Source organism: Rhineura floridana, chromosome 8 (genome assembly GCF_030035675.1).
Source record: "Rhineura floridana isolate rRhiFlo1 chromosome 8, rRhiFlo1.hap2, whole genome shotgun sequence".
In the NCBI taxonomy this organism is placed as follows: Eukaryota; Metazoa; Chordata; class Lepidosauria; order Squamata; family Rhineuridae; genus Rhineura; species Rhineura floridana.
In genome coordinates this window covers 58667285-58692638 of record NC_084487.1, presented here as the reverse complement: position 1 = coordinate 58692638, position 25354 = coordinate 58667285, and the positions used below count along the sequence as shown (strand labels likewise).

General features: G+C 46.6%; 1 protein-coding gene across 1 annotated transcript in view; it reads right to left on the bottom strand.

The window, feature by feature from the left end:
• EPYC (epiphycan) overlaps positions 1-25354 on the bottom strand; it is a 51782-nt gene that overhangs the window by 4190 nt on the left and 22238 nt on the right. Inside the window, exons 3-6 of the mRNA XM_061637785.1 lie at positions 6216-6369; positions 2545-2703; positions 2063-2265; positions 827-922 (exon numbers count right to left, since the gene is read on the bottom strand). Coding sequence (XP_061493769.1) covers positions 827-922; positions 2063-2265; positions 2545-2703; positions 6216-6369 — 612 coding nt within the window. The remainder of the gene's footprint in view (positions 1-826; positions 923-2062; positions 2266-2544; positions 2704-6215; positions 6370-25354) is intronic.

The following is a 25354-nucleotide window of genomic DNA, read 5'->3' as shown; positions in this document are numbered from 1 at the left end:
GGTCAAAATTTTAAAATTTGATAGAATTGCCTCAGGTGCAGAATCTATATGCACAGGGATCATAAAGGAGAAGAAAAATGAACAGGTATATTTCTTCAAGATCTTATACTAAAAGTTCCACTAGATCCAGACATCATTCCAAGCAGTGTGAGAAAGGAACAAAAACATATTGTTCGATCTGACAACCTGGTTAGTGAAACCAGTGCATACTCTCTACAAAGAAGGGTATATTAACAGAGATGCAATGCTTTACATTGATAAAATACATTTTTATTCATTTAAGAATAATTTGAAGCTTAAACTATTGGATTCATTATGTTAGCAGAAATGTCTGTTTAACTTAGGGAGCTCAAGAACATTCTGAACCAAGGTTTCATATACTATGTGAGAAGCAAGGTACTATCATGCCTATGTTAGCTAAAAATCCTGTAGGCTACAATCCTACAGTTAAGCTATAGAGCCAAGCACTCTTAACTCAATTGAAATAAATGGAGTTTAAGTGCACTTAACTCTATAATGGATTGTGGCCATAAAGTAGAAGCTCTGGGGTGGGTATTATTTGTCATTTTCAAATCCCACTTTCCATGAACAAATCTCCTAATTCCCATTCCAAATCTCCCCTTCATTTTCTCAGTCATCCATTTTACCAGTCTCTCCATAACCTTCAACAATCTAGAATTCCATGTCTGAACAGAACATGTGCCAAACCACTTGCAATCCTGAATGCATGTAGACCTCAACCATGAGGTAAATCTCTCTGGGATGCTACCATTATGTCTTCTTTCCAGTAAACACTAGGAGATTTTATTGATTTTCTTTAGCCTACCTGCAGATGAAGAGATTGGAGACTTTCAGGGAGTGGAAGTGGGATATGATCCAAGTTGTTATCAGTGATGTAAAGATGGTGCAAGTCAAACATATCCTGAAGAAAACAAACAATATATTCAAAAATATAGAAATGATATATATATAAATGATTTCCTTTGTTCTCACTCACATGAGTACAAGCACTTAAATAAGAATGATTTTAAATATACAGATCTATTTCTTTCAGATATTTGCTTAATGCCAAAGGTACAATGGTGTGGAGTATCCAGTGTAGTGATTTGCTTATTTTCAGGCTTGCAAAACTTTTTATACTTATCCAGTCCAGAAATGAAACAAATTGTTTTGCCACCTTAAGACATGAGACTGGGCTTGGCCTCACTGCACTTCATTCTGTCTTGGCTAAGAATCTTTCCCATGTTCCCACAGCATGAAATACAGAATCATAACATGCCGCATTACAACTGGTACCTTTCTCTGAGAGTAACTTCATAAAGGATATTTTTCTACTTGAGTATAAACTGCATACTTTGAAGACAAAAATATGGTTGCTGTGTCAAATATGAAGTGCACATGCATGACGCAGAATGCTTACAAATATATGCTAGTGACAATAGAAAAAGGGTATGCCTTTTGCTTGTGAATGTTTTAATGGGACATACACCCAAACTACACATATTCATATTCCTCATCCAATGTGGAATGCATATGATTGTACTTTGGTTTCATACCAGAGTGCAAAAACACCCTATATGAAGGTGTACTTGACATTGGGGTAGCAACACATTAATTCTGGAAGGTGTTTCAAATGAAACATGTGACCTAAAAGTATCACTTGCTAAAGTCATGGCTTATAGGGGAAGGGTGACTTTGTTCCTTTGGAGAATCAGAACAAGGGAAAAAACAAGAGGCAGGGAGGGAAGATAGTCTGTGTTGGTCTCAACACCTCATGCAGGCAAGCTAATGATCTCACAGCACAGGGGTGAATTGAATACCCCTGCAGCTCCCTATTGGCTCATCCACTCACTGCACTAGGCTGAGTAGGAATTTTTGCTCCTTTTCTCTATTGGCCTTGGGAACAGTGGTTCATTACCCCCCTTTTTTTGCACTGGAAGAGCTACCTTATCTCATATCACTTCATGAGAGAGCTGTATCCTCTTCTTATTAGGGTTATTTTTACAAAAGAAATTAGTGGTCATGTGGGGAGAATTAATAAGCAATGAAATGCAAAACTCACTTTAAATGCTTCTTGTTTTATGCCTTTGCGACCAAGTTTGTTGTTACTAATATCAATGAATATCAAGGTTGGTGGTAATTCTGGAAGCTGCCTTATCTTGTTATCTTGAAGTATCAGCTCCTGAAGTTGTGGTAGATTCCTGAAGGCATCTTCATCAATTTCAGAGATAAAATTAGAAGTCAAATCAATCCTTTTTAAGTTGCCTAGCCGGGAACATTAAGCAGGAAACATATTAGAACATTATTAGAATATTTTAAAAATCTGCTTTTAAAAACCACACTGAAAACAACTACTATCACTTTTGGATGTAAACAGCTCCAAATTATTAGTTCTCAATATTAAATAGATTAATTTTTTACTTTATATCTAAAAGATGCACATTACTACTGTATATGCTTATCTTTCAATATGAGACAATATTTTGTATGGTGTGTAATAAAATAAAATGTGGCAACCAATATTTTCAGTATAGTCATCCATACTTAGGTTAGCAAAGTCATCCTTGTTGACCTTTTTGATTCTATTGTAGCGGGAGTACAAATGGGTGGTTTGCTTGGGCAAAGGTGGAAGCTCTTCAAGTTCACGATCATCACAGTACACAGAAGTACTAAGACAGGTACACAGAAGACAAGTTGGGAGGCCTAAAACATGAAATAAAAAACCTTTCACTTATGAGAGCAAAAGTTAGGAGAACAAAACCTGTAAAATTTTAGATAACAGCTTTGTCTAGAGAAGCATGGAATGACTTCTGTGTACACAGATGGATCTTTTACTGTCAACTCCAGCCTGTTGCAAATGCATGCATTCACATACAGACACACAATCTAAAGAGTCACACCATCATAAGTATCTTTTTGAACCACTTTATTTTTCTGTTGTGACTTTGAAAAACATTGGCTTCTTTTATTCTAACAGTTCTAACAGGCTGATACAAAACCAGAGGATTTCACTAGCATGAAATTAAAGAGGCAGAAAAGATAATATTATAATGCTTAGTATTTTTGTTTAATACTGACTCCAACCTTACAGAGCTAACTCGTGTTAGCCGAGTGCTCTGCAATTTATTTTCATTGTTTTAATTTACTGCACTCCCCTGACCTTCAGCCTGAGAAGAATGTAATTACAGCAACTTTATTTCTATCTGCATTCTTCTACTTATCTGCATCCTGTTATGCCATGCAGAACTGTGCTGTAGTGGTCTAGAGAGAGATTTAGTTGGAGAAACTGCTCCCCAGCCATTCCAGAACTTAGAGGCCGGAATATCACAAGAGGATAAGATAAAAACTCAGGCAACAGCTATGTAAGATAAGTGTATTATCTAACTGCTGTTGCTGCTCTTGCCCGGATGACTCCACCAGTGGGGCTTTTGTGAGAGACCTACCTGCTTGCAGACCTTGCAGACCTACCTCCTTGCAGACCCAGGCCCCATCAGCTGTGACTCAGTAGCTATGCCAGCAACCACCACCTTTCCCAACTGTAGCACTTGAGGGGCTGGCAGATAAAAACAAGACTCCTGTGGGGGCTTGGGACACTTGAGTATACACTACAGGGAGCAGAAGTCCACCCAAGAATATCTCTATGGGAGAGACGATGCCAGACAAGTGTACCATCTAGCGGCTGTTACTGCTCTTGCTGGGTTGACTCTACCTGTGGGACTTCAGTGAGAGACTTACCTCCTCACAGACCTGGGCCCCATCAGCTGTGACTCAGCAGTTTCTGCTAGCAAGTACCACCTTTTCCAGCTGTAGCAGTTGAGGGCTGACAGATAAAAGCAAGACTGCGGGGGCAGATCTGCCACTGGCAGGGGTAGTAGTTGAGGAGGTGGCACCAAAGAAGATTGCCCCTTTGGGGGAGCCACTTCTGGGGGATTACAAGGGCAAGGGCAAGGGCTTGTCCTGCTGCCCAGAAGAGGGGAGGAGGGTTGGAGAGTCATAGAAGACTGGGGGTATGCTCAATAACTAATGCTTTTAAATTAATTGTTGTTGAGGGGTGGGTCTTTTGGGGTTGTGGGTCTGTTGGGTTGTCTTTGGTGGTTTTAAGGGGTGGGTGGCCTGCCTGAGCTGTGGTTGCCAGTGTTGGGGGCATGTGTCAAGTAGAGGGTAGTGATGGGGGAAGGGTGGGGGGCCAATATATAACGAGGCTGGGAGGCAGATGCTGGAGGAATGCTAGGGGCAGGCCATGTCAGGTAAGAGGAACTAGGGAGAGATGTGTAATATCTGTCCCCTGCTCCGGGCCTGTCCAGAGCTGAAAGATAGCTGGAGGATGCGTGACTCCATACTCTGGCCTTTGATTGCTGCTGTGCAATGCCAGGTCTGTTGCACACAAGACATCTCTCATCCATAATATGATATTGGATGGGGGTGCGGACCTGGCATGTATTACTGAAACCTGGCTGGATGAGGTCTCAGCTCCTCTTCTTAAGGCCATGTGTCTGGCTGGGTTCCTATATGCACAGCAGCTGAGGGTTGGTAGTTGGGGAGGGGGAATGGCAGTTATCTATCAAGGCTCCCTGGTTCTCACCAGGCCCCCTCTCCGGGAGACCAAGGTTGTCAACTGCATGTACTGGAGGTTGGGCCCAAAGGGCAGTCTAGGGATTCTGCTCATGTACCATCCACCCTGCTGCACGATGGACTCCCTGGCCGAGGTGCTGGAGGTGGTCTCGGATGTGCGTGTGCAGTCCCCAAACTTGTTGGTGTTGGGGGACTTCAATGTACATTCAGAGGCCATCCTCACAGGGGCACCTCGGGACTTCATGGAAACCATGGCTTCTTGGGAGCTGCACCTTATTCCAACGGGGCCCACCCATGTAGCTGGTCATCCACTCGACCTTGTGTTTGTCTTGGGAGAGGAGGGGAGTTGAGACAGAACAGGTTAGAAAAAGGAGAAAGAAACGGCAGTTTGAATATGAGGCCCAAGAAGAGGCACTGCAAGATCCAAAGCAGAAATTCAAAGTAGGTTTCTACTATGCTGTCTTAGACATGGCCATACAATCTGTTGAAGAGATATTCCAACAGCTACAACGATATAATTCCGTATTTGGCTTCCTGTATGATATATACAGTATCAACAAAAAATCTACTGAAGATGTACTTAAGGCCTGCAAGAATTTGGAAAAATCATTGATGCACAATGGAAACAAAGATATTGATGCTGAAGATCTGTGCTGTGAACTTATAGCAACAGCTCAAAGACTTCCAAAGTCTATGCCGCCACAAGGAGTACTTCTCTTCATACTACAACAAAAACTCCTGGATAATGTGCCTAATGTTTCTGTTGCTCTAAGGATCCTTCTCACACTTCCAGTGTCAGTGGCAAGTGGTGAAAGCAGTTTCTCAAAGCTCAAACTTATAAAAACTTACATACTCTCAACAATGTTGCAAAAGAGACTAGTTGGCTTGGCAACTATATCAATTGAACATGCCCAAGCATCATCACTTGACCTGAAGGAATTGGTGACAAAATTTGCAAAGGAAAAGGCATGCAAAGTGAGATTCTGATGTGCCTGAAATTGAAACTTTTAAGAGACTTAAATTTTAACGTCACAGTTCACAAGATTATTCAAAATGATTTGTGTGCTAAAACATTTTCTTTTGTATTTGAGAAAGATAATCAGATATTGTTGTATTACTTATTCTTGCAATTTAAAATAAATTTAGCAGTTTCAAGTTTTGTGCTTTTCATTTTTTCTACAAGACATCTGTTTTTGAAAATTGAAGTTAGCCACTTTTTTTTTAGGGGTGCAAGTAGTTAGCCTTGCCTAGGGTGCAAAATAGCCTGGTAGCGGCACTGGGGACTGGATCCCAATCCCCCATAGGCCACTTTGTATGGATGGGGTGTCCCATCAGGCAAATTATTTTCCTTTGCTCACGTGGTTTGAAATCACACTGTGAGGCCAAAGAAGTGGTGGTTGTAGCCACTGCCAATCAGCTGATCAGCAGCAGCTGTAGCTCCTCCTTCCTTTGCCCATGTGGCTTGATTTCAAGATAGGTGGGCAAAGGAAGTGTTACCCTGTGGGGCCTGCTGTAAATGCCAGCTGACTGGCACTTACAGAAAGCCCTGAAGGCCATCCAGGGAAATCATCTGTGGAATTATAACTCCAAATCTGGACTATGCAGAAGGCCAAAATCATGTCCTCCAATTTTCTTTTACAAACCTTCATGTGTATGGGGACCAAGAACTCCTGGTCCATGAGGTGAAGAACCATCAACAAGTTTAGGTGTGGATGCTTCTTCTTCAGGTTCTTCTGGCAATGGTGAGGGTAAATAAATCTCTTGAGTTATGAATGGTAGGACTGTTCCAATCTCTACCTGCAACACACACACATATATATATTCAGGGAGTGATGTGATATGTGATGTTCATTTGTGATAACAATTTGCCATATATTATATAAGAACATAACAACTTAAAAAGACCCTGCTGGATCAGGCACGTGGCCCATCTAGTCCAGCATCCTGTTCTCAGAGACCAACCAGATACCTATGGGAAGCCTGCAAGCAGGACTTGACCTCGAGAGCGCTCTCCCCTCCTTCAGTTTCTAGCAACTGGTATTTGGAAGCATATCCCCTCTGATGACGGAAGCAGAGCAGAGCTATAATTAAAATCTGTCGAAGTTGGTGCCATCACTACCTCTTGTGGGAGCAAATTCCATAATATAACTATGTGCTGCATGAAGAAGTACTTTCTTTTGCCTGTCCTGAATGTTCCAACATTCGGCTTCAGCAGACATCCATGAGTTCTAGTGTTATGAGGAGGGAGAAAAACTTTTCTCTATCGACTTTCTCCATGCCATGCATAATTTTATAAACTCCTACCATGTCACCTCTGACTCAACTTTTCTCTTAAGTAAAAAGCTCACTTCAACCTTTCCTCTTATTCAAATTACTTAAATTAAAACCCTAGCATGAATCTCTGATGAGGTTGGAGCAAGAATGTGTTAGTAAGAAAGTGTTATTTGCTAAACACAGACTGAATGTGTCATGATATGATTTTTTTCTGCTAGCTCAGGGAAAATGTGAAATATCTGTGTCACGTACAGATGCCTACTTTTTATAGCAAGTTGTATCATTCATCATATGGCTACTCTGACGTATCCTCTTCAAGGTTAGGGCCACATACTTAAATACATCCATGTTTCTTTGCAACCTAAACTGAGCAGGTATCTGCAGCTCTCAGGATGCTTGCATTCTTAAATGACTGGGCAGAGGCCTCCCTCCAAGATTAAACATGGTTTCTGACAAGTATACAGCTGTTTATAATTCTTTTAATAATTCTTTTTCTAATGGAATTTCAAGTTATTCTCAAATGTTATTTTTAAAATAGTGTTATGGCTTATGGTTAAAACATTTAGGCTATGAGCAAAATAACTTCTCAATTCGTTCTGAATGCCCAAGGGGTTAGGCTGTATTCTTAGAACTATAATTCTCCCTGCCATAGATCCGGAATACAGGGGACATTCAAAAGCAAGTTGTGATATGGCACTGTAGTATTGTGCTCAAGAAAAGCATCCCACTGAACATGCCTATACTTTGGGGGCACCTATAGTAGCTCTATGGATTATTAAGTAAATATTCAATGTAGATTAAAAAAATAATTTCACAATTCTGTTCTACCAGTAGATGGCACATATTCCTTGGAACACAATGATATTAAATTATAGTCTGTTCCATAAGTATAGTAAGTACATAAAACAGTACAATATCTCGCTCTTTTAAAAAATTTACTTAATTTTTCTTATGTTAACTAGCATACATTCTGCATTCACTGGAACTTTTTAGTATTTTTTCTCTTATAAGTGCTAGATTGGTTAATCTGGCAACAGATTCTATAAATTAGTAGCATGATGCAAAAATCAAGTTTTTTTCCCAATGGAACTGCAAATTATTATGTATTATCAGCGTACTGAATAAACCAGAGCTTGGAAAAGTTACTTTTTTGAACTACAACTCAGCCCCAGCCAACTTGGCCACTGGATTGGGCTGATGGGAGTTGTAGTTCAAAAAAGTAACTTTTCCAAGCTATGGAATAAACTGAGTAAAGGACTGAATTAACAAATCATTTGCTTTGTTTGTCATTTCTTTTGTCTGAAGAAATAAACATTTTCTACTTGTATTTATCAGGAGGAACTATTGTTCAGAACAAGTTTCAGCAGAGACTTGGAACATTACTCGAAAAGAAGCTGCAGATTTGGATGCAAATACCCATGAATCCCAATCCAACTAAATGACTGTTGGCAAGTAGGGATGGAAAGATCTGTCAATTTAAGTTCTCTCAGTTTCTCATTTTTCCAATCTTAAATTCACTTCTCCACATTTCTGTGTGACAGCAATTTTTTAAAAAAAATCATCATGAAAATTCTTCAGCGTTTTAGTGTGAATTTCTCTGAACAAACACATTTTTGTATGCAGTTTTGACTATTGTACATATTTTTGCAAGCAATTTCTCCTAGTACAATGCTTTTGTATGTTTACTAATACTCATTTTTATGCACACCTTCACCTATTACATTCATTTTTGTAAACATTGGTTGGAGAACCACATCACAAAATTCAGATAAGGGTGAATTTTGAAGTATGGCTGTGTTTCATTCTCATATTTTTTTTCAGAAAATGCAAATTTAATAGATTCAGGTTTAATGAGAACTGAATCAAATTTCTCATCTGTCCTATTGGCAAGTCATTTTCTCCCAGACAATACCTATTTCAAAACCTTGAACACCAGAGAAAAGGTAGGATACAGATGCCACTAATTATAATAAATATTTGATGGGTTTGTATCCTGAACAATGAACACATTTGTGTTCATTGTTTGTAGGCTGATTTTATTGTGATATTTTGTATTTTAACTTTTTTGTACACCGCCCAGAGAGCTACTCGCTATGGGCGTTTTATAAATGAAACAAATAAATAAAATATATAAAATAAATTCCCAAGCTGGATTGCACCATTAACAAGGTACTTCTTGGCAGATTGGGGAATCCCTAAGTTTCAAATCACGCTGTGCCCTCGGTTTTGCCCAGCCTGTGTGGTTTGATGGGCAGTGGTTGGGTCTATGAAGGCTGTTGGGGCCATTAGGTTTTTCCTGACAATTTTATGTAAGGGAAGTTGTCCTATCCTTGGAGGGTGGCCATTTTGGTCACATTTTGGGCATTTTGGAGCACATTTTGCAGCCATTTTGAATACAATTTGTGTGGTGGCCATTTTGAATGCATTTTGAGTGGGGGCTATTTTGGAGCACATTTTGCTCCTTCATGTGGGCAGTCAGTTGAATAATTTCTGTTTTGTACTGTGGCCATTTTGGGATGCTATATTGAATTACCTGTTATGCCTCCTAAGAAGGGTGGCAGTGGCTCGAAAGGGACGGGGAAGGCCATGAAGTGGCCGGCTCCAAGGCCGCCAACACCACCTCAGGGATTCTCATCCTAGGAGAATGAGGGCCTTGATATGGCTTCCATATTGGCTCGCATTGAGCTGCTGGAAAGGTGGAATAGGCGGCCTCAGGACGTTAGTGGGGCAAGAGTTAAAGCAGCTAAGGGGCCACTGAATAAGAACAGTCAGTATGGCACTGATTGGGATTCTGGTTTAGTCCAGTTGGCGGCTCTGGAGGGCTCCTCAGGTTGGTTTGCACCTCCTTGTTCAGTGCCTGAGGCAGAGGCAGCGGCTCCTGAGAGTCCTGTGGTGGAGAAGGCTGCAGTTCATCTGGGTTATGGTGAGTCTACACCTGCAGGTAATGTGTGGGGAATGCCTGGGTGCCCTGGGATGGGGCTTGGGGGCACGCCTTGGGGAACACATCAGGGGTGGCCTTATTCTCCTTATGCAGGTGCAGTGCCTTCTGGGTATGGAAGGGAGATGTCTCATCTGGTCCAACAGCAGCCTGCGAGAGAAGCTTGCAGGTAGGTTTGGAATTCTGTGGGCGGCCCTAACATGGGGCTGCCTCAGGTGCCTGCTGATCCTTTGGCTTATGTTCAGGTTGGCGCTCTGCCTCTCCTCTGGGGGGCTCCTTTGTTGCTTGCAACAACGGAGCATTTATGGAAAGGGGAATACTTTGACGTGTTCTCATTATTTTCCTGAACAGAAGGAGAAGGATAGGCAGGAAGAACGGGGTAATGAGAAATTTAAAAGGAAGAAGGTGGATAGGATTTGGGGCAATTGGTTAGCAGGATTTTTGATCTATATAAGGGTAGTGATCCAGCGCCAGCCCATGAGGGCCACGGCCTTGGTGAAGTACCTTGATATAGTTTTTAGAGCATATACAGAATTCATGGGGTCAGCATGGCTGGCCTATGATCAATCCTTTAGGATGAGGGCGGCAGTGGATCATTATCTGCAGTGGGACAGGAAGGACCCTGAGTTGTGGTTGCACTTTATGACTGCAGGTTGACTCATGCAGGGTGACAGGGCAGATAGTGGGCATTTGCTTGGTAAGTCTGCCAGTATGGCTCCTACCCATGGGTCCACAGGACAGCAGGTTCAACCCCGCCTGCTCTGTTGGGAGTTTAGTGCCAAGGGCTTTTGTAACAGGAACCCATGTAAATTTAGGCACGAGTGTTCCATTTGTGCTGGCTCCCATCCCTTCACCAGTTGCCCTTGGGCTCAGGGATTTAAGGGTTTTCAAAGGGGGGGAAGTCAGGGGCTGGAGGACAGCCTTCAGGAAAGGGCCCCCACACCAATTAAAATTCCTCAGCTTATGCATTTGCTCACATATTATCCTAGAATGGCAGATGCAGCTTATTTGGGGGAAGGATTTTCGTTCTGGTTTCAGGATTCTGATTGTTGGGGAGCATAAGCCTTACATGTTAGGGAATCTTGAGTCTGTAGTGGGAATGGAGTTAGTGGTGCAGGACAAAATTAATAAGGACGTGGCTGAGGGATGGGCTTGGGCCTGTTTAATCACCCTCACTAAGGGTTTCTCCCTTGGGCATCATTCCTAAGAAAGATCTTTGTCAGTTTAGGCTCATTCATCACCTGTCTTACCAGAGGGGGCAGTCAGTGAATGACGCTATTCCCCAACATTTGTGTTCAGTGCGTTATGCTTTCTTTGACAGCACTGTTTTGATGGTTTGGCGTTTTGGCCAGGGCACTCTCATGGGTAAGTGTGATATTAAGTCAGCATTTTGCCTCTTGCCATTCCACCCTTTGGACTTTGATCTGTTGGGGTTTTCCTTCAAGGGTTTGTTTTATGTGGATCAACCTTTGCCCATGAGGTGTTCTATTTCGTGTTCAGCTTTTGAACGGTTTAGTACATTCCTTGAGTGGGCTCTCAGGAGGCAAGCTGGCTGTGATGCAGCAGTGCATTATTTAGATGATTTTCTGTTTGCAGGTCCTGCTGGTTCACATCAGTGCAGCCAGCTGATGGGGACATTTGGGCAATTGGCAGAAGAGTTAGGTGTGCCTTTGGCCAAAGAAAAAGCTGAGGGCCCGTCACCTGTGCTCACCTTTTTGGGTATTGAGCTTGACTTGGTGGCACAGGCTTGTCATTCATCGGCAGTCAAACTAGGTGATTTGAAGTGCAGGGTCAATAGCTTGCGGGAATCAAGAAAGGTTACACTCGGGGAGCTTCAGGAGTTGGTAGGGCATTTGAACTTTGCGTACAGATTCATAGCACCTGGCAGAGCATTTCTACGCAGGATTTGTGACCTGCTGAAGGGCCTAAGCAGGGCCTATCATCGGGTTAGAGTTACTGGGGACATGAGGGAGGATTTGCTAGTTTGGGGCAGTTTAATGGGGTTTCATTTTGGTGTAGGGATTTGCTGTTGGAGGCGGAGTTGCAAGTTCACTCTGATGCCTCTGGAGCTTTAGGCATTGGGGTTGTTTTCTGGGATAGATGGTGTGCTGAGGCATGGCCTGTGGCAAGGGCAGAAGCTGGCATCACTAGGGAGTTGACAGGGATGGCCAACTTCCAGATAGGTATCAGAAAGTAGCAAACACCCCTGAGGAGTACGATGGGTGGACTTCACACATGGTGCATTGTGTCTGGGACTGTGGTGGCCATGCTTTCTTAGTGATCATTTTGTCATTTTAAGAAAGGCATAGTCCTGAAGGCACATGGGGTCATCATGTGGCTGATGCTAAGCAGGTCTAGGTCTTGTCAGTGCCGGGATGGGGACTGCCAGGGAACTACAGTAGGCTGCCTTGGGTTTCTTGTGGACAGAAAGGCAAGATATTTACTCTACATTCGGCATATACCATATCTAATCCCAACTGCTTTAATGCTATACTGAGCCAGTCAAAGCTGCTCTGATAATAAAGTAGCGGATTACCCAGTATGGGATGTTATGGACGTTACTATTCACATTACAATAAAGTGCAGTGACCACTCTCTGCTTTTGAGAGGCTGACTACAGATTTTAATTACTGTCATGTTTGGGGTTGGATCCGGAAAAGTTTGGTATGCACTCTTTCAAGATTGGTGTGGCTTCTACAGCAGCTATGTTGGGTTTGGGAGCACAGCCATGCAGGCAGGGGAGCACTGGAAATTGGGTGCTTCCCATGCTTGTGTCAAGCCAATCAAGGGCCCACATGGACCGTTGTGCTGAAGAGCATATTGTTAATTGTTGATTCTGTTTTAACAGGTTGGAGGATGCTGGAGAGAGTCAAGGTACTCATGTGTGGCCACATATGGAGTTCTGGGCCAAGAGGAGGGTGTCGCAGATCAGAGATGAAATCCAGTTGGGGCTCAGCCATTGCGCTTTGGTCCAGTGGCTGGGTGGACGTGGCATGCTGTGGGAATGCATCCTACCAATGCTGATGCATCGTTGGTGCAGCACCCTCCACAGGTTTTGGTTATCCATTAGGGAGACAATGTCCTGGGAGTGTTGAAGGGGAAAAGCCCTTGTCACTCAGGTTTGCCTGGACTTTGAGGCCATACATAGTGGATGGCCTGGGACCATGACGGTTTGGTCCCATATCCTCCCCAGGAGGATTTGGTGGGGTGGGATTGACTCCAGGAGCCTGAACAAGCATGGTTGAAAGGTAAATAGGGAAGTCCGGCTCGTTCTTGCTGATAAGCAGGGTGAGGTAATGCATCATTCGGAGGTGAGGTGTGGCAGGGCTGATCTTTACCGGCCAGACAGTGTTCATATGTCTGACCTGGGTAATGATCTGTTTCTTTCTGATCTGCAGAGTGCCCTGCATGAAATAATTTGCCTCAGGTGGGGGAAGAGGGACTAAGCTGAGGCTCGTCCTCTTCTGTGGCGGATATGTGTGGAATTTCACAAGGTAGGATTTCACAAGGCACCCTTTAAGGTGATCGGTGGGTTCTGAGGCCTGCCTTCCAGGTTGTATGGCCAGTTGGCAGGATAAGGCTCACCTTTGGAGCTAACCTGTAACACCTACTCAGAGTTGTGTGGCCCTGAGGGGGGGGTGGAGCAGGAAGATCTCCCTAACCACCCTGAGGGGATGGGGCCCGAAAGAGGGGATTTGGCTTTGACCACCCCCCTTTCCCATGGCAGGTTGTCCTTGCCTGATTGGGGATGAGATAGGTTCCACACTTGTCTCTGCAGATCATTTTATTATTCAATCAAACATGTAATTGGTTTTATTCCAATAAACGTGGCCCTTGATTTACCCACAGCTCATCTTGTCTTGCCTCTTAATTTCCCAGCTATGAGCTGCAATAGCAGTACCTTGATGAGATGAAATGTGAATTCTGTCCCTTTGGGTGACAAAAATAAAGACTTTTATCATATGTGTGTCTCTGTCAGGCCCAGGATGTGACTCAGGAACCAGACCAACGGCTGTAGTTAATTCGTGTTTTATTAGGGTAATGTCCAAACAAAGACTGCGTTTTCTCATGAAGCAATACAGGGATACAGGTCCTGCAGCATTGGGAGAAAGTTGACAGAGCAAGGGACTTCTTCCCGCCTGTTCTTTAAGAAGGGGCCAAACGGGCGCGCAATCTTTCGCTCCTCCTTAACTGCCCCTCAGGTACTGCCCGCCTTCCCCCCCTTCTCTCCTGTCTTTTCAGCTGTCTGCGTGTGCGCGGTGAGGGGGGAAGCATCACCCCCTTCTCTTCTGAAGTTTCCGATTCCAGGATGGGGGATAGGGGAGGGGATGATGGTAAACTGCCTCCCCGCTTTTCGGCTGTGAGCAGCCCTCCCTCTTCCCCCTCTTGCTCTGAGCCTGAAAGAGGGGGAGGCGTGAGAATGTCCAGGGAGGGCTCAGGCTCCCCGTTGCTAAGCGACCTTATCACTGGCAGTTCCTCTGTTTCGTCTTCGCTCCAAAGGGGGGAAGTTCCTCCCCCTTCCCTCTGCCATCCATCCGAATACTCTTCTCCCAACTCTCCGGGATCCAGCTCCCCAGGATTGGGACCCCAGCTCTGCCTTCCGACACCATCCCCCCTCCCAGGCTGTGCCCCCCTCCCCTTGTCTGGCTTGGGACGGTGGAGAAAACGTTGATGGAAAAGTTTTACCAATTCTGGAGCATGCACATCAGCTGCATCTTCCCATGATCTGTCAGCCACCCCATAGCCTTTCCAGTGAATCAAGTACTGCAGCTTGTGGCGTCTGATCTTGGAATCTAAGATCTCCTCAACTTCAAACTCAAGCTGCTCATTTACCAGGAGTGGAGCTCCGGGAGGTTCCTCCGGCCGTAACTCACTGGGAGGGGCGGCTTTCGTTAAGAGGGATCCATGGAACACAGGATGTATTTTAAACGTGTCAGGCAGCTTCAGTCGGTACGCCACGGGATTGATTTGAGTTTCTATTTCGAAAGGACCCATCCTCTTGTCTTGTAATTTTCTACATTTGCCCGGCATCTGGAGGAAGCGGGTGGACAGCCATACCTGGTCTCCCGGTTGAAGGGGGGGGCCCTCCTTCCTGTGCAGGTCAGCAACTCGCTTGTACTCCGTTTTGGCTTCGTTTAACTGCTGTTTCAGTGTCTGTTGCGCCGCTTGCAATTCCTTAAGGAAGTTCTCAGCTGCCGGTACCAGCATTCCTTCTGAGCTGCTTGGAAAGACTTTAGGATGGAATCCATAATTAGCGAAGAACGGGGTTTGTTGAGTGCTGGAGTGCAGAGAATTGTTGTAGGCGAACTCTGCAAAATGCAAATATGATACCCAGTCAGTCTGTTGATAGGACACATAACTTCGTAAATATCTTTCCAAAACGGCGTTCAAGCGTTCCGTCTGCCCATCTGTCTGGGGGTGATGGGCGGAGGAGAGTTTTAATTCCGTCTGCAACTGTTTCCACATTGCTCTCCAAAATTTGGCTGTGAACTGAGTTCCTCGGTCTGAGACTACGCTGTTTGGCAATCCATGCAGCCGGTAGACTTCTTTTATGAATAACTTGGCCGTTTCTTTAGCCTCTAAGGCCCCTGCACAAGGAAGAAAGTGTGCCATTTTGGTAAGTAGATCCACCACTACTAAGATGGCTGTCATTCCTTGGGACTTGGGTAGATCAGTTATAAAATCCATGGAGAGGTCCTTCCAGGGTTCGTGTGGGACAGGCAATGGTTGTAACAGTCCGGCTGGTGTCCCTGTTTGTGTTTTTGTCCGCAGACAGACAGAGCAGGACTTTACATAACTCTCAATATCCGACGCATTTTAGGCCACCAGAAGTCCTTGGCCACGTTCTGAATGGTCTTGTAAATCCCAAAGTGTCCCGCTGTGATGGAATCATGACACTGGCGTAGGATTCTGAGCCTTAATTCCCCTTCTGGCACATATCTGGCGGTTTTGAACCATAACAGTCCATTTCTCCAGTGAAAGGTTACTTCTGAGTCTTGACCTTGTCCCGTCTCCTGCTGATATTTTAGCATGTCTGCATCTTCTTGTTGTGCCTTTTTGAGTTCCTCTTCCTATGAAGGCTGGCATACTCCCAACGTTAATTTCTCTGGCGGGATTACGTACTGAGGCTGGTCCTCGGATTCACTTTCTTTGTATTATGGCTGTCTGGATAAGGCATCCGCTCTCTGGTTTTTGGCTTGGGCATGGTAAGTAATCTGGAAGTTAAACCTAGTGAAGAACTGGGACCATCTTATCTGTCTCTGGTTCAGCTTTCTGGCTGTTTGGAGGCTTTCAAGATTCTTGTGGTCGGAGCGCACTTCAATTCGATGAGAGGTCCCCTCTAGGTATTGTCTCCAGTTTTCAAAAGAGTCCTTGATGGCCAGCAGCTCCTTCTCCCAAACTGTGTAGTTCTTCTCTGCAGGCTTTAACTTCCGAGAGAAGTACGCACAGGGGTGCAGCTCCTTCCCTTCTTGGTCTAATTGTAGCAGGACCCCCCCGATGGCAAAATCTGAAGCATCTGCTTCCACTACGAAAGGGCGGTTCGGATCAGCAAAGCGCAGAATGGGCTCAGTAGCAAGCCTTCTCTTCAGCTCCTCAAAGGCCTTGGTGGCATTCTCTGTCCATTGAAACTTCTTCTTCCCCCTTAAACAGTCAGTCAGAGGAGCTGTTAATTTGGAAAACCCTGGAATGAACTTTCTGTAATAATTGGCAAATCCCAAAAACCGTTGTACATCCTTTTTGGTGACAGGTTGGCCCCAGTCCAATATGCAGCTTACTTTCCCTGGGTCCATCTCCACGCCTTCCGCTGAGATTCGATATCCAAGGAAGTCTAGAGACTTGAGGTCAAATCCACATTTCTCTAATTTAGCATACAGGTGATTTTCTCTCAGTCTCTTCAACACCGTCTTCACATGCTGGTCGTGGTCTTCCTGGTTCTTTGAGAACACCAGGATATCATCTAAGTAACAGATTACATACGTGTCCAACAAGTCTCTAAACACGTCGTTCATGAATTTTTGAAAAATTCCTGCCCTTCCACAAAGCCCGAACGGCATGACCAGGTATTCATACTGTCCGTAAGCGGTCAAGAATCCTGTTTTCCATTCATCTCCCTCCTTCATTCTGATCAGATTGTACGCTCCTCTCAAATCCAACTTCGTGAAGATTTTTGCAGAGCGTAGTCGGTCCAGCAACTCTGAGATCAGGGGCAGCGGGTAGCTGTTGGGGATGGTGATCTGGTTCAATGCGCGATAGTTGTTACAGGGTCTGAGTTCCCCCCCTTCTTTTTCACAAACAATAGTGGCGCTCCAGCAGGGGATTGTGAGGGGCGTATGAATCCTCGCCTCAGGTTTTTATCCAGGAATTCCTTCAGGGCCTCCCTCTCATTCTCTGTGAGAGAGTAGATTCTCCCTGATGGGATGCTGGCTCCTGGCACTAGGTCAATCGCACAGTCGTAAGGGCAGTGTGGGGGGGTAAAGTCTCCGCCTCTTTTTCATCAGACACATCTTTGAATTCTTCATACTTTGGCGGCAGGGTCACTTGCTCGATCTCTTGCACTGCCCCCGCTAAGGTGTTCTTGATTCCTTCAGGTTGACAGTTCTCCTGGCAATACTGTGAGGTGAACCACACCACCGCCTCCTTCCAACTTATTCTGAGTTCATGCTTTGCTAGCCAGGGCATTCCCAGAATCACCTCAAAGTTCGAGAGATCTGACACGTATAGCGAAATGAACTCTTCGTGCCCAGGGATTTGAAGTTTCACTTCCTCCGTGGCTTGTGTCACCCCTCCTGACTTCAGGGGTCTCCCATCGATAGTCTCCACAGCTAGGGGAGCATCCAGTTTCCACCGGGAAATTCCATGACGCTTGACTAACTTTGCATCAATAAAATTTGTGGAGGCTCCACTGTCAATTAAGGCAGTGGAATTAAACACCACTCCTCTGGAAGTTGTAATCCGAATAGGCAAGACCAACACCCCCTTTGAGGGAGGTTGGATCGTTGGGGGGCCTTTATACAATGCTGCCCCCAGTCCACCGGCCTGCACGTGGACTGGGTGTTCTAGTTTCCCGACGGCTCGGCTTTCCCCCCTTTCAGTCCACAGTCTCTGGCCACATGGCCCGGCTTTGAACAATAAAAGCATAAACGTTCCCGGCGTCGTCTTTCCTTTTCTTCTTCCGACAGTCTTGGCCTAGCCCCTCCCTGTCCCTCAGTTGCATTACATGCCATCCCTGCAGAGGGAAGGGTCTTGTTGCGGGATGCCGAGGCTGAGTATCTCAGGACCTCCTGCTTCCTTTCCAGGCGCCTTCCTTCCATCCGGTGATCTATCTGTAGGCATAGCCGGATGAGCCCTGGTAGGTCAGCGGGGGGGGGGAGGTCCTGGCCAACTCATCCAGGATTTCAGCATTTAATCCACTCCGGTACATAAACATCAGGGCGGCGTCATTGTAACCAGTTTCCTGGGACAGAATTTTAAAAGCGTTAGTGTACTCGGAAACAGTCCCTTTAGCTTGCTTCAGAGCGCCTAGTTGCCACGCTACTGTTTCAGCCCTTTGCGGGTCTTGAAACATCTCGGTCATCTCCTGAATAAATCCTCTGTACCTTCCTAAGACAGTATCCTTTCTCACGAGATACGGAGTTACCCATTTTGCAGCTTCTCCCTCCAGGAGGCTAATCACGAAAGCTACTTTAGCCCCATCGTCTGGAAATTCCGTGTGCCTGACATCCAGATATAACTCACATTGAGCCACGAAGGTTGCCAACTGATCACTTTGTCCCGCGTATTTTGGGGGCAATCCAATGGGAACCTTTACTACGGCAGCTGGAGGGGCTGTTCGCATCTGGTCTATCGTGGCCTTCAAGGTTTGATTATCCGTCTTCAGCGCCTTGACTGCTGCTAGCAGGGCTTGAACATCCGTCTGCAAATCAGCTACCTTAGTCCTCAAGAGTTCCACTTCTTCTGTCTCAGAAGTGGGGTTCGTCCCCCCCGCTGCTCCCTTTGACATCTTGTGCCAGTCAAGTGAAGAGAGCGTTGAGGGTGATTTAGGTGGCTCTGTCAAGCTGTCAGGCCCAGGATGTGACTCAGGAACCAGACCAACGATTGTAGTTAATTCGTGTTTTATTAGGGTAATGTCCAAACAAAGACTGCGTTTTCTCATGAAGCAATACAGGGATACAGGTCCTGCGGCATTGGGAGAAAGTTGACAGAGCAAGGGACTTCTTCCCGCCTGTTCTTTAAGAAGGGGCCAAACGGGCGCACAATCTTTCACTCCTCCTTAACTGCCCCTCAGGTACTGCCCGCCTTCCCCCCCTTCTCTCCTGTCTTTTCAGCTGTCTGCGTGTGCGCGGTGAGGGGGGAAGCATCACCCCCTCCTCTTCTGAAGTTTCCGATTCCAGGATGGGGGATAGGGGAGGGGCTGATGGTAAACTGCCTCCCCGCTTTTCGGCTATGAGCAGCCCTCCGTCTTCCCCCTCTTGCTCTGAGCCTGAAAGAGGGGGAGGCGTGAGAATGTCCAGGGAGGGCTCAGGCTCCCCGTTGCTAAGCGACCTTATCACTGGCAGTTCCTCTGTTTCGTCTTCGCTCCAAAGGGGGGAAGTTCCTCCCCCTTCCCTCTGCCATCCATCCGAATACTCTTCTCCCAACTCTCCAGGATCCAGCTCCCCGGGATTGGGACCCCGGCTCTGCCTTCCAACAGTCTCTAAAACACACTGTTCCCATCTGTCATTTTGAAAAGAAGACAGCTTAGAAAGTAATGGATTTGGGGACAAATCAAAAGAAGACCAAAGTAACACAGGAAATCAAGGCAGATGTTTTCTGCATGGAGGAAGCCTAGAGGGAGGAACACATTCCAGACATTATTCTCGACCCAGCACTGGTATTATGCAAAAGTGTTAACATATGCCATAAAGAAATATGACGATGTATTCACTGCAGTGGCAGACATGATGAGTAATTTACTTTTGATCAGTGCAGTACTAGACAATACCACTTTTTCTAAAAGGTATTTTGAATAGTAATTGTAGCACGTTTAGAAAATAAAATACAGATTGACAGGCTATTAGAAGTGTTTCTACATGCAGGATATCAGTTATATCTGTTACAGTGTAATCGTATGCATATTCATTTGGAAGTAAATCTCACTGTTTTTATGGGGTTTACTCCCTAGGAGTACATAGTACTGCAGCTTCAATTTGTGGTTACTCATTTTAGTACTATCACTCTTTATTTGTGTTAAAGATCTACATTTACATAAAAGCTTTTATGTCTCTTGGATGGTGTGACCACAAAATGGGATGTCTCCACCTGGGCGATTAGGGTAAGTGGAATTGTCATTGTTTCAAGATGGCAGCTTGGGAGGACGCGGTAGTCGGAGCTCCGTAAGCCAAGTTCCTTTACCATCTATTTTAACATCTATCTTCATCTTTTATCACCTTGATATCTTTTGGGGGATCCAAATGTGCGTGGAGCTGAGTAGTCTTCACCCCTTTTTAATTAATGAAGTCTGCCTCCCCTACCTACCTTGGGTGACCGGCGACGGTGAGAGGCAACAAGAAAGCGCCGTGAAAGAGCAGCCTAGCGGCAGTGAGAGTGCTGCGGAGGAGCGCCCGACGGCGGTGAGAGCGCCGCGGAGAAGCACCCTGCGGCGGCGGTGGCTGGCAGCAGAAGAGTGCCGTGGAGGAGCGACCAGCGGGGTGAGAGCACCGCGGAGGAACGCCCGGCGGCGGTGGCGGCGGCGGCGAGAGAGCGCCGTGAAGGAGCGGCTAGGCGGCGGTGAGAGCGCCGCGGAGGAGCTCCTGACAGTGGTTGTGGCGGCGGCAAAAGAGGAGTGCCTGGCGGTGGTGGTGACGGAGAGAGAGCGCTGGAAAGGAGCGGCTCGGCAGCGGTGAGAGCGCCGCGGAGGGTGCCCGGCGGCGGTGGTGGCAGCGGCGGCGGCTCGGCGGCGGTGAGAGCGCCGTGGAGGAGCGACCGGTGGAGGAGAGAGAGCGCTTGGAGGAGTGGCCCGACAGCAGCAAGAGAATGCCACGAAGGAAGACTGGGCCAGTAGGGACCAGTAGAGATCGTGGGGATCGCCGGACTGGTGGTGGCTGGGGGGTGTTGTGGAGGGCAGTTGGGGGTGGGATGTGGGTTGTCTCCCTGCCTTGATGTGGAGAGCTGACCTGGCAGAGACGAGGGAACACCGTGGAGTGTGGCCGAGGTGTAGGCGCAGCCCTATGTTACCGAGTGGGAGCGTGTTGAGATATTTTGGGCCTGGTGGGCACCTGGGCCTGCGCTTCCAGGTGGCCACGAGTGCTATTCCTAGAGCAGTTGAGGTGGTGGAGCAAGAGCGTGGAGTGATAGATCAGAGTGCTGCCTGCCTGCCCTTGTGGCTTGTACTCAAGGGAAGGGAAAGGGCACCAGTAATACGCCAGCTCTGACTACCCTGCCCTTGTGGCTTGTACTCAAGGGAAAGGGAAAGAGCACCAGTAATATGCCAGCTCTGACTACCCTGGAAGAACTGGACCCTTGTGACTTGTACTCAAGGGAAAGGGAAAGAGCACCAGTAATACGCCAGCTCTGATTACCCTGCCCTTGTGACTTGTACTCAAGGGAAAGGGAAAGAGCACCAGTAACACGCCAGCTCTGACTATCCTTGAAGAACTGGACCGGGCAGGGAGGTGGACAATAACAGATACTGTTAATTGTGTAGATTGTTGGGGGGTGAGGGATTCTGTTGAGGCCCAGGCGGGAGGGAACCATGTGCTGAGCGGAGAGGGTCCATGTAGGGAGGGTGGGAAGCCACGACATTAAGAGGCTAGGTGGCAGATGCTGGAGGGGTGTGAGAGGCAGGCCAGGCCAGCATCGGGGAACAAGGGATAGATGCATAATATCTATCCCCTGTTCTGGGCCTGCCCACCACCAGAAGATAACTGGGGGATGTACAGCTCCAACCAATCTTCGACTGCTGTTGTGTAATGCCAGGTCTGTAGTACAGAAAACATCCCTCATCCACGACATGATCATGGATGAGAACGCAGACCTGATGTGCATTACAGAGACCTGGCTGGATGAGGCCTCAGCTCCTGTTCTTGAGGCCATGTGTCCAGCCGGTTTCCAGTACGCACAGCAGCCGAGGATTGGTAGGCGGGGAGGGGGAGTGGCAGTTATCTATCGTGGGTCCTTGATCTTTACCAGACCCCCTCTCCACGAGACCAAGTTTGTTGATTGCATGTACTGGAGGTTGGGCCCTAAGGGCAGTTTAGGGATTCTCCTTGTGTACCGCCCGCCCCGCTGCACAGCTGACTCCCTGACCGAGGTGCTCGAGGTGGTCTCAGGCGTGCGGGTCCTCTCTCCTAACCTTCTGGTTTTGGGGGACTTTAACCTGCATGCCGAGATGGATCTCATAGGAGCCCCTTGGGATTTCATGGAAACCATGACTTCCTGGGAACTGCACCTTAGTAATTTTGGGCCCACCCATGTAGCCGGTCATGCTCTTGACCTTGTATTTGTCTCGGGAGGGGGAGGCAGTGCTCTGAAAATGGGGGCTATTTCTTCGAACCCCGTGTCATGGTCAGATCACTATCTGGTGAATATGGGCCTCTCATTGCCACACACCCTCCGCAGGGGACAGGGACCTATTAGGATGGTCCGCCCCAGATGCCTGATGGAGCCAGAAGGATTCCTGACGGCGCTGGGAGATTTGGAGCTGTCTGAAGGTCGCCCAGTCGAAACCCTGGTGACAGAGTGGAATAAGGAGATCACCAGGGCAATAGACCGGGTGGCTCCAAAACGTCCTCTCCCCCTGAATAGAACTCAAACCGCACCTTGGTATACACCATGTCTGCGGGGTCTGAGGCAGGAGGTGAGACGACTAGAACACCAGTGGTGGAAATCTCACTCCGAAGACGATCGGACACTGGTTAGAGCAGCAATAGCGGCCTACCAAGTGGCAATAAAGACAGCAAAGAAAGATTTCTTTGCTGCCTCTATTGCATCCGCAGAATGTTGTCCCAGGAGGTTGTTCCAGGTGGTCCGTAGCCTGGTCGGTCCAGTTGCTCAGGACCCCATGGAGCACTCTAAAGCCTCCTGTGACGCGTTTGCAAAACATTTTGCTGATAAAATCGATTGTCTGAAGAGCTCAATTCCATACGCCGTGGACACAGGAAGTAGGCCAGAGATGGCCAGTTGCTATCCGGTCCGATGGGATCAGTTTCAGCCTCTTCCCTCTGAGGAAGTGGACAAGGTGCTCTCTACTGTGAGACCGACCACCTGTTTGTTTGACCCTTGCCCTACATGGCTCATTGTGGGCTGCAGAGAGAGACTGAGCGATGGGATCAAGGCGGTGGTAAATGCTTCCTTGGAAGAGGGTGCATTGCCATCTGCCCTCAAGGAGGCAATAATAAAGCCCATCTTGAAAAAGCCCTCCTTGGATCCCCAAGATTTGAATAACTTTCGCCCAGTCTCCAATCTACCATTTTTGGGCAAGGTGATCGAACGTGTGGTGGCCAAACAGTTACAGACACACTTGGAGGAAGCAGATTATTTAGATCCATTCCAATCGGGCTTCAGAACTGGTCATGGAACTGAAACAGCCTTGGTCGCTCTGGTGGATGATTTGAGGAGGGCGTTGGATAGGGGTGAATGCTCATTCCTCGTCCTCCTTGATCTCTCAGCGGCTTTTGATACCGTCGACCACGGTATCCTCCTGGGCCGCCTGGAGGGAATGGGAATTGGAGGCACTGTTCTACGGTGGTTCCGTTCCTATCTCTCTGACAGGCACCAACGGGTAGCATTGGGAGAGGAGGTTTCGGACCCTTCGCCTCTTAATTGTGGTGTGCCACAGGGCTCTATCCTCTCTCCCATGCTATTTAACATCTATGTAAAGCTGCTGGGAGCTATCATCAGGAGATTTGGGTTGCAGTGCCACCAATATGCGGATGACACTCAGCTCTATCTCTTATTTAAGTCCTCATTGGAGTTGGCTGTGGATACCATTTCCAAGTGCCTGGAGTCCGTAAGTGAATGGATGGGAGGAAACAGGCTGAAACTGAACCCCGACAAGACCGAGATACTGCTTGTGGGAGACAAGAGAAGATTGGGAGATATCGACCTGGTGTTGAATGGGGTAAGATTGCCCCTAAAGGACCAGGTCCGCAGCCTCGGGGTTGTTCTTGACTCCAAGCTGTCCATGGAGGCTCAGGTGTTAGCAGTGAGCCGGGCAGCTTGGTATCAGTTACACCTGATACAGAGGCTGCGACCCTATCTTCCTGTCCATCTGCTCCCGCGAGTAGTGCATGCCCTGGTCTCCTCTCGCTTAGACTACTGTAATGCGCTCTATGTTGGGCTACCCATGAAGACGGTTCGGAAATTACAACTGGTACAAAATGCGGCGGCACAGCTGATTAAGAATGGCTGCCGCCGGGATCACATCACTCCAGTGTTAGAAGACCTACACTGGTTACCAGTTGTCTACCGAGCCCAATTCAAGGTGTTGGTGTTAACCTTTAAAGCCCTACACGGTTTCGGTCCAGTTTATCTAAAGGAGCGCCTCCAGCATCACCAAATGTGCCGCCTTACAAGATCAGCCTCACAAGACCTTATCTCGGTCCCGCCAGTGAAAACAACCAGGCTGGTGCGGACTAGAGAGAGGGCATTCTTGATTGTGGCCCCCACCCTCTGGAATTCTCTCCCATATGATCTTCGCCATGCCCCCTCCTTGGTAGGCTTTCACCAAGGATTAAAAATGTGGCTATTTCAGCGGGCATACAGGATCCCTAGCAAATTTTAGTATATAACATACAGATGTGGGTGGGTTGATTAGTTGAAGACTGTATTTATATGTCATATTTATATTGTATTTATATGCTGTATTTTATTTTAATTTATGTGCGCCGCCTGGAGTGGCCATTCACTCGGCCAGATAGGCGGCATAAAAATAATTTTTTATTATTATTATTATTATTATTATTATTCTGCTCATTTCTCTTATTGAAATATTGCTTTATGGCAGCAACAACACAGGTAGCTTGGCTTGGTCTGGAAGAGAGAGGAACGACAAGAGTTCTACTAGTATTCTGTAAAATGATAACATTAGCAAGTAATCTTGGTATCCATATAAGAGCTACCAACTTAAATATGTGTTTGTGTGTGCACTAATACTTTTCCATTTCTCATCTTATTTTACTTTATTCCTGCCTGTTCCTCTTGCTCCCACTTCCTTTCACATGTTTTCCCTCTCTTGATCCTACACTCACACATTTTTTAAAATAATAATAATAAAGAAATCTGACTCTGCTAGGTGTATGGATGTGCTGAGGTGCATGGGTGTAATGGTGTGCATTCACCCTAAAATCTGAAAGCATGCTAGTGAAGCTCTGATCTGAAAGGTATGAGACAAGACAATATCTAAAAGATCATATGTAGCCTTTAAAGAAGAGCAGACGCTGCTGAAGAAAACAGAAAATGGAATTATAATGACTCGTGGATGTAATGTGAACACTGTACACACTCTTCACAGTTCCATTATATATGCACCTTCTATATGGCTGTGCCTTGAGCAAGAAGCTCTGAATACTCCACCTAGGGTTGAGAAACATC